Source organism: Portunus trituberculatus, chromosome 45 (genome assembly GCF_017591435.1).
Source record: "Portunus trituberculatus isolate SZX2019 chromosome 45, ASM1759143v1, whole genome shotgun sequence".
Lineage (NCBI taxonomy): Eukaryota > Metazoa > Arthropoda > Malacostraca > Decapoda > Portunidae > Portunus > Portunus trituberculatus.
In genome coordinates, this window is record NC_059299.1 from 9,362,480 (window position 1) to 9,376,744 (window position 14,265).

At 39.2% G+C, this 14,265-nt stretch overlaps 2 protein-coding genes across 2 annotated transcripts in view; both read left to right on the forward strand.

Annotated features, from left to right (window-relative positions):
- The window catches only part of LOC123519393, a 2,402-nt gene extending 1,242 nt beyond the window's left edge, over positions 1 to 1,160 (forward strand). The window contains exon 2 of the mRNA XM_045280674.1: positions 1,124 to 1,160. Within this exon, the coding sequence (XP_045136609.1) occupies positions 1,124 to 1,129 (6 nt within the window). The 3' untranslated portion in view covers positions 1,130 to 1,160. The remainder of the gene's footprint in view (positions 1 to 1,123) is intronic.
- LOC123519391 (FK506-binding protein-like) lies at positions 1,134 to 12,532 on the forward strand. Its single transcript, XM_045280671.1, has 4 exons — positions 1,134 to 1,513; positions 3,882 to 4,045; positions 4,413 to 4,525; positions 8,196 to 12,532. The coding sequence occupies exons 1-4, from the start codon at positions 1,335 to 1,337 to the stop codon at positions 8,352 to 8,354; spliced, it is 615 nt and encodes a 204-aa protein (XP_045136606.1). The 5' UTR covers positions 1,134 to 1,334; the 3' UTR covers positions 8,355 to 12,532.
- The last annotated feature ends 1,733 nt before the right edge of the window (positions 12,533 to 14,265 follow it).

Below are 14,265 nucleotides of genomic sequence, written 5' to 3' on the forward strand. Positions count from 1 at the left end.
ACCGAAGATATTCAGTGTATGAGAGGGACAGTTGAGTGCCATTGGAGAAAAAGAAATAGTTTTTTGGAAGGTTATGTTGACTTGATAAATATAGGGATTGAGTTTTTGAGGCACTGAATACTACTAAGCTCTTCTGTCCCAATCATAAATCTTAGAGAGATCAGAGGCCAGAAGTTTTCTCTTTTTCAAGAAATCAGAAGTCAGGCGTTCTGTGGCGTCCCTGCTGGATCTCAACTTCCTGGTTTTCTCTGAAAAGACGTGGAAAGGTGTAACTAGCGTGGTATCATTAGCGTAGAAGTGGATATGACAAGCAATGTGTCTTAGATCATTGATGAATAACAGAATAAGCTAGAGTGAGTGACAGAAAAGAGCCCTGTGGAACGCCACTGTTAATAGGTTTAGGAGAAGCATAGGGGCGGTGTGTCACAGCAGCAATAGAACTGTCGGAGAGGAAGTTTGATATAAAGATGCAGAGAGAAAGATAGAACCCGTAGGAGAGTAGTTTGGAGATCAAAGCTTTGTGCCAGACTCTATCAAAAGCTTTTGATATGTTTGTTGCTATTGCGTTATTTGCAGTGTAGATAAGAAGAGTAAAAGTAAATAGTAGAAATGGAGGAGGAGGAGGAGGAGGAGAAAGAGAAAGAGAAGTTAGGCGGCAGTAGAAAAAAAAAAAAAAAAAAAAAATATATATATATATATATATATATATATATATATATATATATATATATATATTGCTCTCCCCTTTCCATTCTTTACTTTCTATGTAATATTTAGATTTAGTAGGCATCAGAACATGACCATATTTAGCTTAGTCACTCCTTCATTTCTACGATGTGTAACAGTTAACAGTATTATAAGTAATGTATGAAGTGTTTTAAACATTTACAAGATATGTGTAGGTGTGGTGAATGTTTGGTAAATGTAGCATGTGCCTCCCACATCTTTATACATACGTTCACTGTACTACACGTGTACCTGACATCACCAGCTGGAAGTGGCACCATTACAATGTCCTATCCTGAACCTTGAAAGCTTGAAAGTTACTGAACAATACCTTCCATATATCACTAATTTGTATGTTTTGTCAAGTGAGAATGGTTTCTCTATATTCGTATATTAGATCTAGAAAAACATGACATGGGAATCAGAGTTAAGGGGAAAAAGATGAAGTGAAGAGAGAGAGAAACGAGACACTAAAAACGAATTGCGACGCAACCTGATGACGCAACACCCGCTACTCTCTGGGGTCCGCGTTCCGCCGCCGCCGCTGAGCCAGACCACACCAGACCACCGGTATCTCAGGGTGCCGAGTCTTGGCCGTTGACCCCACGATGACTTCACGAGACCTGCTTGTTGTCCTGAGCCTGGTGGTTGCCACGGCATGCGCTGGAGAGCTCAAAGTGGAGAAGTTGAAGGAGGAGACGTGTGACAGGCGATCCAGTAACGGGGATATGTTGACCATGCACTACACGGGAACACTCTTGGAAGACGGCAAGAAATTCGACTCCAGGTGAGCATTTGTTGCCCTGCTGTTTCAAGCCCCAATACTGATATTTTCCTATTCTTGCTCATGCTTAGTGGTCATGAGAGAGAGAGAGAGAGAGAGAGAGAGAGAGAGAGAGGCAAGCTTCCAGATTGCTAAAGAATTGGTCCTAATAGTAATTATCATTACTATTCTATGTTAGTGGGGCTGTGGTCAAAGGCACCAAAGAGTGAAAAAAAAGCCCCATTAAAATTGTTAGTCGCCTAGGTAGTGTAGTTAAAAAGTTTGTGGTGTTGCAGATGAAGAGTGTTTCCTTGTGCTGTCACTATGGCCCGTCCCACTCAGATGAATGTTTCCTTTAGAAACTAAAGTATGAAGACCAATCAGGAAAAAAAATAAATAAAAACAATCTTGGCATTAATTAGTGTTAAACTGATATAACCTAAGTAGTAGAGGTTAGGCTGACAGCTGGGAGATCATAGTCTTCACACCTTGCCTCCCAGTGTTCCATCAGGCTGGCCATATGCTGGTTTCAGTGTGGCCGTGCAGTGAACTATAACTAACCCTGACCCTGCTGACGAGAGTGCAGGGATGAGCAGTACTGACAGGATTGAGTGTGCCTTGGTCATGTCACTGAAACCTGTGAAATGACCTGCCTTTTTTTTTTTTTTATGTGAGAGGGAAGCTTGCCAAGGGCAACAAAATATTAAAAAAATATATATACCCACTTAAACTGCAAGTTCCCTAAAGAATCTGTTTGACCTCTGTTTAAATGCCTCTAGTGGAAAGAGAAGAAGAAATGGTTAGGTACAGAATGTTGAAGTTGCCTTGGAGTACATTATATAGTTTATCAATGGCGGTTCATCTGGCAAAGACGGCCAGAAGTTATTAAGTTCCTTTTGTAATTTGTTGACAGTGGCTGATGGTGTCAGATGTATGTAGTGATCATGATGGGTTTGGCACCAGTGTGTGAAAGACTGCCATGGATAAGTCTTGAAGGGAGAACACACAGAATTAAAACAGACAAGATGATGTTTATAATCCACATATTTCTTTCTTTATCTACATTATTCCTCCCTTCCCCTCCCTCCTCATTTTCATCCTGTGTATCATGTGAATCTCTCTTTGTTTATTTTTCTTTCTCTCCCCCACATGCGTTATCCTGAGGTTCACATTCTGAAAGTCATTGTTCCCCCTTGTAAGCGAGGCTAGTCTTAGGTGTGGCCTATCATACTCAAACAAGATGCAGAAATGAGAGGTTGACAGCAAGAATTCTTCCTCTTATTTCAACTTTCAGATTTTTTTTTTATTCTTCAGAATTTTAGGGAGCTTTTTAGAAATTATAGAGATAGACAGATAGACTTGTTACTGGAATCATTACTTGCATGTTCCTTGAAAAAACATTGCATTACCATTTATTAACATTGTATCTGATCTTGAGAATCTAACTGATAGTAGCATTTTCCACATTAGTGTGTGTGTGTGTGTGTGTGTGTGTGTGTGTGTGTGTGTGTGTGTGTGTCATAAGTTTATTTTCCTTTCAACTGAAGCAACTTCCTTCCCACGAGAAGATTCCCTCTTTGACCATCTGTGTTTACAACGTTGAAGACTCAGCTTATAGAGGGAGTGTCATGGGGTAAATTAAGTTGGATACTTTGTGATAGCAATATGTAATGCTAGTACAGTGTTCTTTTATGGGGTTGGCATCATGGACAAGTCTCCAGTTGTTTCTGTTTCCTGTATCATCTTCCTATCTTTCTTCCTTTACAGTTCTATTGTAATTTTATCCCTCTGTCTCACCCTTTGTCTTCTCAATCTTCTCCCATCAACTGGTTTTTCTCTGAGCTCTGAATCAGTTTCTGGTTTTCTCTCTTTACTAAATGACCAAACTATCTTAGTGCAGTGTTCAAGCCAGGTAATACAAAGCTACTATGAATCCCCTTCTATTCATGATATAGACAGTGATGTTAATACATATGTTTTTTCCCTCGCTAAGACACTACCTCACAATATGGTAGCAGGGTACAGAAGTTGGCTTAAAGGAAGAATCTTTCTATGTCTCATACTACTGATAAAATCACTGAGCTGCAAATTGTCCACATTTTGACACAGAGGCAGTATTTGTTTATATTAGTGACTGGTGGTTCCCCTCCCCCTTCTCTCTCTCTCTCTCTCTCTCTCTCTCTCTCTCTCTCTCTCTCTCTCTCTCTCTCTCTCTCTCTCTCTCTCTCTCTCTCTCTAACCCACTACTTTGTGTCTATTCCATTCATCTGCCATGCTTTCGGGACTAATTCCTCTTATCTATTCTCTTAATCTGACTTTATCAAGCTTGAATACATTATTTCATGTCCCATCCTATCCATCATGTCATTTGCCTTACATGTTCTCTCAACAGCTTGGATCGTGACAAGCCATTCACAGTTCAGATTGGTGTGGGTCAGGTCATCAAGGGCTGGGACCAAGGCCTCCTGGACTTATGCCCTGGAGATAAGGTGAAGCTCACCATCCCACCTGAGATGGCCTACGGAGACCATGGTGCTGGAGACGTCATCCCTCCCAGTGAGTAATATGTACTTGTAGTGTGTGAAACAGGAATGGTGTTACTGGAGTGCAAGTAATGACGGGTGAAGTGAGATGAATAAGGTTGATAGTAGTAGTAGTTGTTCTAATGGTAGTAGTGAAAGTAACAATAAGTGCACATACTGTATAGTAACAATGATAATTAAAGAAGGTAATATAAGTTATCCATCATCCTTGCTGTAACCTCAAACACTATTTTTTATGTAAGAGGAGAAAACTGGTCAAGGGCAATAAAAATTATCAAATAAAAAAGGTCTAGTGAGATGCTCCCACCAACAATCCTTTCACTCATTTAGATACATTAACATTATCCTCCAATAGTTACCGACTCATTTCATGCCTTCAGATGCCTGGCTGGTGTTCGAAGTTGACCTTATCTCTATCAGTGATGCTCCTCCTGCGGTGAACATCTTCAAGCAGATCGATGGTGACAGTGATGACCACCTGTCCAAAGAAGAGGTGAGGGGCAGTGCTCAGGGCAGCCACCCATATCCACTGATTGTCTTGTTGACTGTGCTGCACATCAGGTTTTAATAGCTATTTTGCTGCTTACTCTAATGCCTATATTCTTTCTTCCTCATTTATTCTTTCTTTATTTCTTCTTTCTTCTATTCCTGTTCTCATTTTCTTCTGCTTTCCTTTTTATTTTATTTTATTTTTTTTTTTTTTTTCGTGTGTGTGTGTGTGTGTGTGTTTCACTGTTTGATCTGCTGCAGTCTCTGACGAGACAGCCAGACGTTACCCTACGGAGCGAGCTCAGAGCTCATTATTTCCGATCTTTGTAATTTACCTCCTTTCTTTCCACTTCCTGACTTTTTTTCCATTCAGCCTGCTTCTCCATCACTTTTCCTAAAGATTCTCCACATTTGTCGCAATTCACTTTAATTAGCTTAACTTCCTCTTTCAGTACTTCATTTTCTTTCTTCATATCGGCACACTTTCATTACATTGTCATAACTCGTTTCCAGGCCCCCATACTTTTCAAACAGTTTTTCAATTTTACCTTCCAACTCCAGAATTTTCTTCACATAAACGCTCTTCTCCATTATTCCTTGAAATCCTGTGAAGTCTGATTCATCTTTCGAGTTCACGGCCGCCATGTTGCGCAGATGTCCCATGTTGCGCAGAGTGTGTGTGTGTGTGTGTGTGTGTGTGTGTGTGTGTGTGTGTGTGTGTGTGTGTGTGTGTGTGTAATTCACTGTTTGATCTGCTGCAGTCTCTGACGAGACAGCCAGACGTTACCCTACGGAACGAGCTCAGAGCTCATTATTTCCGATCTTGGGATAGGTCTAAGACCAGGCACACACCACACACCGGGACAATAAGGTCACAACTTGATTTACATCGCGTACCTACTCACTGCTAGGTGAACAGGAGCTACACGTGAAAGGAGACACACCCAAATATCTCCACCTGGCAGGGGAATCGAACCCTGGTCATCTGGCTTGTGAAGCCAGCGCTCTAACCACTGAGCTACTGGGCCCTGTGTGTAATTCACTATTTGATCCGTTGCAGTCTCTGACGAGACAGCCAGACGTTACCCTACGGAACGAGCTCAGAGCTCATTGTTTCCGATCTTGGGATAGGCCTGAGACCAGGCACACACCACACACCAGGACAACAAGGTCACAACTCCTCGATTTACATCCCGTACCTACTCACTGCTAGGTGAACAGGGGCTACACGTGAAAGGAGACACACCCAAATATCTCCACCCGGCCGGGGAATCGAACCCCGGTCATCTGGCTTGTGAAGCCAGCGCTCTAACCACTGAGCTACCGTGTGTGTATGTGTGCGTGTGTGCGTGCGTGTATTTAACTAGTTGTAGTTTTACAGGGCCAAGGCTTTATGCTCGTGTGGCCCTGTCTCCATATCTACACTTATCCAATTTTTCTTTAAAACTATGCACGCTCGTTGCTGACACCACTTCTTCATTCAAGCTGTTCCACGTCTCAACACATCTTTGCGGGAAACTATATTTTTTAATATCTCTTAGACATCTTCCCTTCCTCAGCTTTTTACTATGCGATCTTGTGCTTCGAATGTGTGTGTGTGTGTGTGTGTGTAATAACAAGTGTGGTTATTTGTGGGATGACCTTTTCAACTCATTGCACTTATAAGACTTCTTTAGTAGTGGTGACCCAGTGAAGATACTTGGTACGGTTTCAGAAAGTATACTGTGTACCATAGTTTAGGGAATCATTACTTAAGAACTTCATTGTCACACACAAAAAATATTGTAAAAATGCCTTGTACAATAATATTGATAACAGGTGGTATATTCTAGTGGAAATTTGTTTGTTCTTACTTTGTAACACTGATGTGTTGTTGAGCATTATTTATGTATCCAGATAACTATCAGGAAATGGGCTCTTAGTAATGACTCCTAGGTAAGTATAAGGCATAATTGTTATTTGTAATCATTCATGAACCATATTACCATAAAATTAGGTTTATGTATGACTTTCCCAGTATTTAAGGATGTAATCTCTTCCTCTCTACACACTGCAGTGTGTCCTCTGTGACACTCACATCTTTCTCTTGTGTGCTGCACTTACCACGGTTTTCCCTTCACACTGCTTCTGTCCTCTGTGCCATTCTTCTCTCTTGATCTGTGCCTTTGCACTGCAGGTTATCCTGTTTGGGTATGTGTGGTTTTTTTTTTTTTTTTTTTTTTTTTTTTTTTTTTTTCATAGATACAAAACTAAAGGCAGTGTATATCCCACGTTTCTTAATAAATAAACCTATTTTAACCCTTCAAAGCTCATTTATATATTTAAGATGAATTTTTTTTAACTGGCATGTTGCTAAAGTCACTATTTTAAGCTTTTATTTTAATGCTTTTCTTGAAATCTCACTTATTTATTAACAAAAATGGCAATTGCCTACAGGTGACTCTAGGCATCAACTATATGTACATATCTTCTATCTTGCCATAGTAGCACTGTGTTTATCTCTGTCCATGTTAATGTTTGTGTGTGTGTTTTATGCATCAGTGTGATATTAATATGAATTGTAGTTGGTAAAATTTATTCGTGACAAAATTTTACAAAACTAAAATGTTGCTTCAGTATTTTAACTTTTTATTCTAATAATGCTTTTGGTATCTAGCTAATATCATATGCACCAGTGTGATGATAAAATGAATTGTAGTTGACAAAAATATATGCTTCATAATTGATCACTGAATGTGTATTTCTTAGTGTTTTATCCATGGTACAAGCTGAAAACTCCATCTTTGAATACAGGGACAAATATGGCAAAAGAATGTTCCTTTTATACTGAACATACAAAACAAAACACTCAAAATGTTTTGATCACACTTAACTGTGTAAACATGAATACTTCTGTGATACAAAATGGTATCACTGAACATAAGATGCATCTCCATTCCTAACAGATAAAATAAATAATATCAATAATCCATCATTGAAAAGAAACTGAGCAAATTTTCTCTTATTTGTTGTGGAAGAATTTGAAACCTGGAGTCAGGAATTCTCATACTTCATCATGTACATGCAATTTTGCCTGACAAATTACTTAAGGTCATTCTGCATTAGTTTTTTTTTTTTTTTTTTTTTTTTATCCATTCTTTGATATTAGTTTATTTTCAGTGCATATTTTCATCCCTCTGCTAAATGCTCTGACTCCTGCATTTCTTCACTTTCCAAATTTAGTTAAGCTGCAGTTTAGTGGTTCATGTTTCTTTGGAATTTTTCATCCAAATTCTCATTTGTTTATACACTTATTTTCTGGAGGGAAAACTGTTTCCAACTACATTTTTAAATTATTATGTTACATCCCTAAGACAATTCTGATCCTCATTAATTTCTTCATGTTTCTTCTGTCCTATGTATATCTAGGAAAATTAAATTCTGTTGGTCTCAAGACTTACAAATTTAATTATGGCAGATTCCACTCCCACCACACCCTGCTCATTCTTCATTATTAGTCTTAAACCTCTTTTACTTGTTTCTTCTTTTCTGTGTATGCATACATCTTATTTCTAGGAATATTTAATTTAAGATTACACAAAACCTAGAAATTTATTGATTGGCAGATTCCCCCTTAGCCCACATACACCCTTGTTTTTACTGATCATGCACTCACCTCCTCTGTGGTTCTTCAGGTGTTAGACTACATCAAGACTCAGCTGCCAGCTGAGGAGCTGGAGAATGGGCAGGACCCACACAAGATCACTGAGGAGATCTTCCACCACGAAGATAAGGACCGGGATGGCTATATTTCCCACGAAGAGTTCTCCGGACCCAAGCATGACGAGCTCTGAGGTGCCAGCTCCCCTCCCATGTGATCCTCTTCCCGCATTACCACCTTCTTTTATCTGTGGTACCTGAAGAGTTTTTAATGTGTAGTATTTGATCTATTTAATGTTTTTATCTTTTTACAGAGATAATATATTTTAGTCTTAACGGTTTTGGAGCTCTAAATAGCCAGTTTTATTTTCATCTATGCACAAAATCTTTCCTGCTCACGCACAATTGATAGAGTTAGTACTCTTGGTTAGCGAGTTCTTAGGTTTTATGGATGTATGTGTTGGTATATTAAGTATAGTAATACTTAATTATTATGTTGCTGAATTTTTTTCTATCTCAAGCTATCATTGTACCATTATGCAAAACAAATGGAGCAGGAATGACTTCAACAGCTTTAGGATGAGGATTCTTCTTTTCTTTGCTTGTCTTTGTTGAGGGTTTCCACAGCAGACAATTTGTGTGATGATTTGGAAAATTCTTTCCTGATGCATCCTTCCTATTTACCAGCTTTGAGTTGCACTGCCTCATGCTCTCTGCTGGAAACTATATATGTATATATAGGATCTACTCATTGTGTTAGGTAAATTGTATGAGAGGATCTAAGTGAGAGATTGGTGATACAGAGATAAAACAATGTATGGAACAAGGGACAGTGTAGAAGGTTTGTGGATCTGATTTTTACTGCGAAAACAGTAGTAGGGAAGCATATAGTGAAAGATAAGTCTGATAGTACTTTCATGGACCTCAGTAAGACATGTGGTGGGGTCAAAAGGAAGATCCCACTAGAGGCCTGATGACAACTTACCCATATAGACATGGGCATGAGGATGAATTAATGAAAAAGGTCTGGGATTGTTGTAGGATGTGTGATATCACCATGGTTGTTCATTACTGCTTGGACAGATGCTTGCAGGAGAGAAAGTGATAAGGACAATAGTAAGAGATATAGTGCAAAGTTAAGGTTGTAATGTGCAACATGACCAAATAGTGAAATTATTAAGATCTATAAACATGGTGCATACATCTGATGAGAATGAAATAGAGAGAAGAATGAGATGTAGTGTTGAGTGTTCAACATTACCTAACAAGGAGATTATTAAGATAATAAACCATGTGGTAAATACTTCTGATATCATGTGCATCGAGGAAACAATGTTAAATATTGATAAAATTAGGATGGTTATTTTTTGTAAGAATGAGAGTCCAAGTCAAGAAAATGATGAATGGCATTATGGGAAGAAAGGATATGGATTGGAGTATTCTTCCTAGAAGCTTGATTGTAAGGTGCCAGGAGTGCTGGCAAGAATATTGCCTGATATATAAATAGAATGATTGTAGGTGATGAGACAAATGTTGACTTAGTCCAGTAACTGTAGCTCCCCAGATCACAGCCTTATTAACCTTCACATGTCCCTTTTCATTAGACTCAAGGCCAGCAACTTGTATCCACTTGTACTTCCCCAAGTCACAACTTTGTGATCCCTTACATGACAACTTTTGAGTTGTATCTTTTTTGTAATTATATATATACATATGTCTTATCATATTGTATATATAATTTTTATTGTTGATAACCCAGATAACCACAATCACCACCATTATCATTATCATCACTATCATCACCATTTTAAAAGGGCTCCATACACAACTAGAAGTCTTCCTTCTGCACAAACATTGGGCTTATTATTATTATTTTTTTTATTATTCAGAAGTTAAAAACACTTTTACTATGTTTAGATATCAAACTTTTTTCACTCAAGTCACTCCACCATCCATACAATCTGCCAGAACCACCTTTGGGTGTCTCCTCTTGCCACCTTCCTTACACACTTACATCCTGTCATAATGAGTGGGGTGGCTTAGGCAATAGTGCTTCTGACTACAATGCAAGAAGCCCCACATTTGAATCCTGGTTACAGCCTGGATTTTTCTGGAACAACTGTCTGCTCCTAGGTTCACCCAGTTTTAAGTGGGTGCCGGGCAGCTAAGACTAGGAACATAGAAATGGTGGAGAAAGGAACTGTCCTCCCTACTCCAAATCTTGAGTTCATAGTAGAGTGGTATGCCTTCCCTACACCAGTGCTCACAAATGAGTACAGCACATCTTTAATTTATTTCTATATTTTACTCCCTTTTTATCCCTAGGCTCTCTGTCTGCTCTCCTCTTGTTCAGGGATGCACTACATATCCATCTAATCATCCTCATCTCCGTCCAGTTTAACCTCAAACATCGTCCTCTTCACTGTCTGGGTTGTGTGAGCAAAGTGTTTACACTCCTTGCACAGGCCATGTATAGCTAGCTGCCCATTGGATTTATAAAAGAGAAAATATGTGGTGATATATTTTTATAAATTTTGTGGATGAAACTTGTGTCTTGTATGTTTCTCTCTCTCTCTCTTCTTTCATTCAAACTTTCTTTCCTCTATCTTACTCTCACCTTCACAGTTAGGTTGGAAGATGCTAATATACTAGGAGTGGGTGAATCTTGAGTCAATGAATTGTAGGTACGACAGACAATGTTCTACCATCATATTGATGTGGACCTTGTTTCACCTCTGTATGTTCATTATGAAAGTAACAGTACAATGAGGGAGTGTTTGAGGTTGATAGATAGCTGGAGGATATAATTTTAAATAATAAATATATTATTGTGGGTGGTGGAACATTACATAGAGGCAAAGTTTAGACTCATTGGGTTGGCTGGAACAGTACACCACACATGTCATTCACACTCTTTATTCGAGTCAGTTCCTGGTGGAAGTTAAGAATAAATGGTAGTTTCATGAATAGACTGGTGCTCTAAAACACAGGAAATAATCCAAACAGTCAAGATTGTATTTGAAGAGGACTTGACATAATACTCATCATAGTTTGAATAAGAACAGAAAAAGAGAGACTACCAATTGTCTTTATTATTTGTAAATCTGTTTAATCTCCTCTTAAAACTATCAGATGTCTGTACTAACACTTGACATTGTTTTTGTCTCATTTTATGTCTAGCCTGTAAACATTCATATACTCATTCTTATGTATTGCTTAACTAAAGGAATCTGATGTGTATTTCCTTAAATGTCCAGTCACTACATGGTAAGGAATGAGCTTGTAGGTATGAATTGCTTGGAATGACTGCAAAGAAGAAATTGAGTGTAGTACTGTTTTTGTATCAAATGTGCAATGAGGAGCTGAATATTATAGAAGTGGGAGATAAGAGGATTGTGCATGTAATGGAGAGTATGGCTAAAGAATAATGTGAATGGATGGAGTGAAGAATGAGAAAGTGTGAGGAATTGGTGTAGCAAGAGAGTTGGGTGACAGCAAAAGTGGAAGTATTGCGAAGGTTGGTGTATGTGGAGAGAGTAGATGAGGAGAGATGGGTGAGGATAACTGGATCTAATATGAGAGATCTTAAGACTAAGGGATGGGGAATGCTACAGTCAGCTGAGCTACAAACCAGTCCATTCTCGGTGAACTTAAGAATGTTATTCCCTTAAAAGTTTATTCTATTGTTGTTTGTTGAATATGTATATGTACTTGGTATACCATGATTTGTTTTTTATTTGTTGAGCTTTTAATGTGTAAGTTAAATAATTTGAGGACATTTCTAAAGTATCCTAAGTAAACTAATACATTTGTTAAAGGTGCAATATTTAAGTTTGTTATATAAGTAATGAACTCAGTTCTAAAAGATCAGAAGCTTTATGCATTGAAAGAAAACTTCTCACTTTAATAATATCATTTAATTCCTGTGAAAGAGAACTGGATGTGTGATGTCCAGCAAGTGTGTTCTGATTTTATTTCAGGAACTATTTGTGCCTGGAACTTGTCAGACTAGAGAGAGAGAAAGAGGTGGGTGTATAATCATTATGTACTTGTCAGGCAGCACCTGGAAGGGGGGATTTCGAGAGGATATAATAAATTTTTGTATGTGGAAAGAAAGGTTTGGTGTATGAGGTCCAAGAACATGTGCTAATGGCAGGCAAATGTTAGGTGTCTAGAGGTGGAGTGAGAGGCTTATTGTGACTTTTCCTCTGTCTGAAGTAGATGACATTCCTTGATCCCAGAGCTTCCTTAGTCCAGCCTTGGAAGACTTTGGATTGTGACTTCCATGTAAGAGTTAAATGTATTTTTCTTGTTGGATTTTTAATACTAACTTTTTTTATGACCAGTGATCAATAAAAGTTGTTGAAAAGGTTTTTAGAAATGTTATTTTGGTACACATCCCTTCTTCTTCTTCTTCTTCTTCTGCAGCTGCTCCCATGTTCATATGGGGTCGCTGTTCCTCACTAGTCTTCTCCACAAGGCTCTGTCCCCAAACTCCTCTCCACTCAATCCTCTCTCCCTCAGGTCCTCTCCAATACGATCCTTCCATCTTTTCTTTGGCCTGCCACGTCGTCTTCTTCCCTCCACTTCCATATCCAATATCCTTCTGCCGACATATCCTTCTTCTCGCCTTTTGATATGACCGAACCATCGCATTCTCCTTTCTTGTACTTTCTTTGTCACCTCCGTTACTTTGGCTGTTCCTCTTATAAAATTGTTTCTCACTTTATCCCTCCTTGTCACCCCAAGCATCCACCTTAACATTCTCATCTCAGCAACCTCCAACTTATTCTCCTGTGCTTTCTTTATTGGCCACGTCTCCGCACCATATAACATGGCAGGTCTAACCACCGATTTGAACACTTTTCCCTTTACTCTTGCACTAATTTTTCGGTCACAGAGCACTCCAGTTGTTCTTTTCCAATTCTTCCAGCCCGATTGGATACGGTGAATGATCTCTCCATCCAGGTTGCCGTCCGCTGATATATGAGAGCCCAAGTATCTGAACTCCTTCACACCCTTTAACTTCATATCTTGCATCCATACTTCACTCTCCTGTCGACCATTAAAATTCAGATACTCCGTCTTCTCCTGCTAATTCTCAAACCTCTCTCCTCCAATGCTCGTCGCCATCTCTCCAACTTTCTCTCCACACCATCTCTACTTTCATCCACCAAGACGATGTCATCCGCGAACAACATAGTCCACGGTGCCTCCTCCTTTATATTTTGAATACTGTCATCCATGAGTAGGTTGAACAGATATGGGCTCAGAGAAGATCCCTGGTGCAGGCCCACTCTCACACAGAACTCCTCTGTTGCTCCCACACTGCTCCTTACCCTCGTCCTTGAGCCTTCGTACATGTCCTGGATCACTCTCACATACTTCTCTGATGCTCCTTTTCTTCTCATACTAGCCCAAACTTCCTGGCGTGGTACTCTATCATAAGCTTTTTCCAAATCAATGAAAATAAGGTGTAACTCTCTTTGTTTCTCCCCATACTTCTCCAGCAGTTGTCTTAGCGCAAAGATTGCATCGGTAGTACTTCTCCCGGCATAAAACCAAATTGTTCTTCTCCCACCTGTGTTTCTCCCTTACTCTTCTCTCAATTATCCTTTCGTACAGCTTCATTGTATGCGACATTAATTTAATTCCTCTGTAATTTTTACAGTCCTGTATGTCTCCTTTCTCTTTGTATATTGGGACAATATCGCTGCATCTCCATGCATTTGGGATTTTCTCCTTCTCATAGATCTTATTTACCAACCAACACAGCCACTCAAGCCCTTCCTCTTCTAAACTCTTCCACACCTCTACAGGTATGTTATCCGGCCCTGTTGCCTTCCCATCGTTCATCCTCCTCAAGGCTTGTTTGACTTCCTCCCTTGAAATTGCTGTTGTTCTCCTGTCATTTGGTTCCCCATCCTCCATCACTCCTCTTGGGTTTTCCTCATTCAAAAGTGTCTTGAAATATTCTTTCCATCGCTCTTTTATTTCATTGTCATCAATTAGAACTCTACCTTCCTTATTTTTAACCTGCTTGATATGCGTAAAATCCTTTGTTGGTACACATCCCATTGATTGCTATTCTCTCTCTCTCTCTCT

Bases quoted from the DNA above. Each gene is read 5' to 3' on its own strand.
- LOC123519391 (XM_045280671.1), top strand. From the start codon at position 1,335: ATGACTTCACGAGACCTGCTTGTTGTCCTGAGCCTGGTGGTTGCCACG. The intron at 4,046-4,412 runs GTGAGTAATATG...TCATGCCTTCAG, and splicing joins TGGAGACGTCATCCCTCCCA to ATGCCTGGCTGGTGTTCGAA. The intron at 4,526-8,195 runs GTGAGGGGCAGT...GTGGTTCTTCAG, and splicing joins ACCACCTGTCCAAAGAAGAG to GTGTTAGACTACATCAAGAC.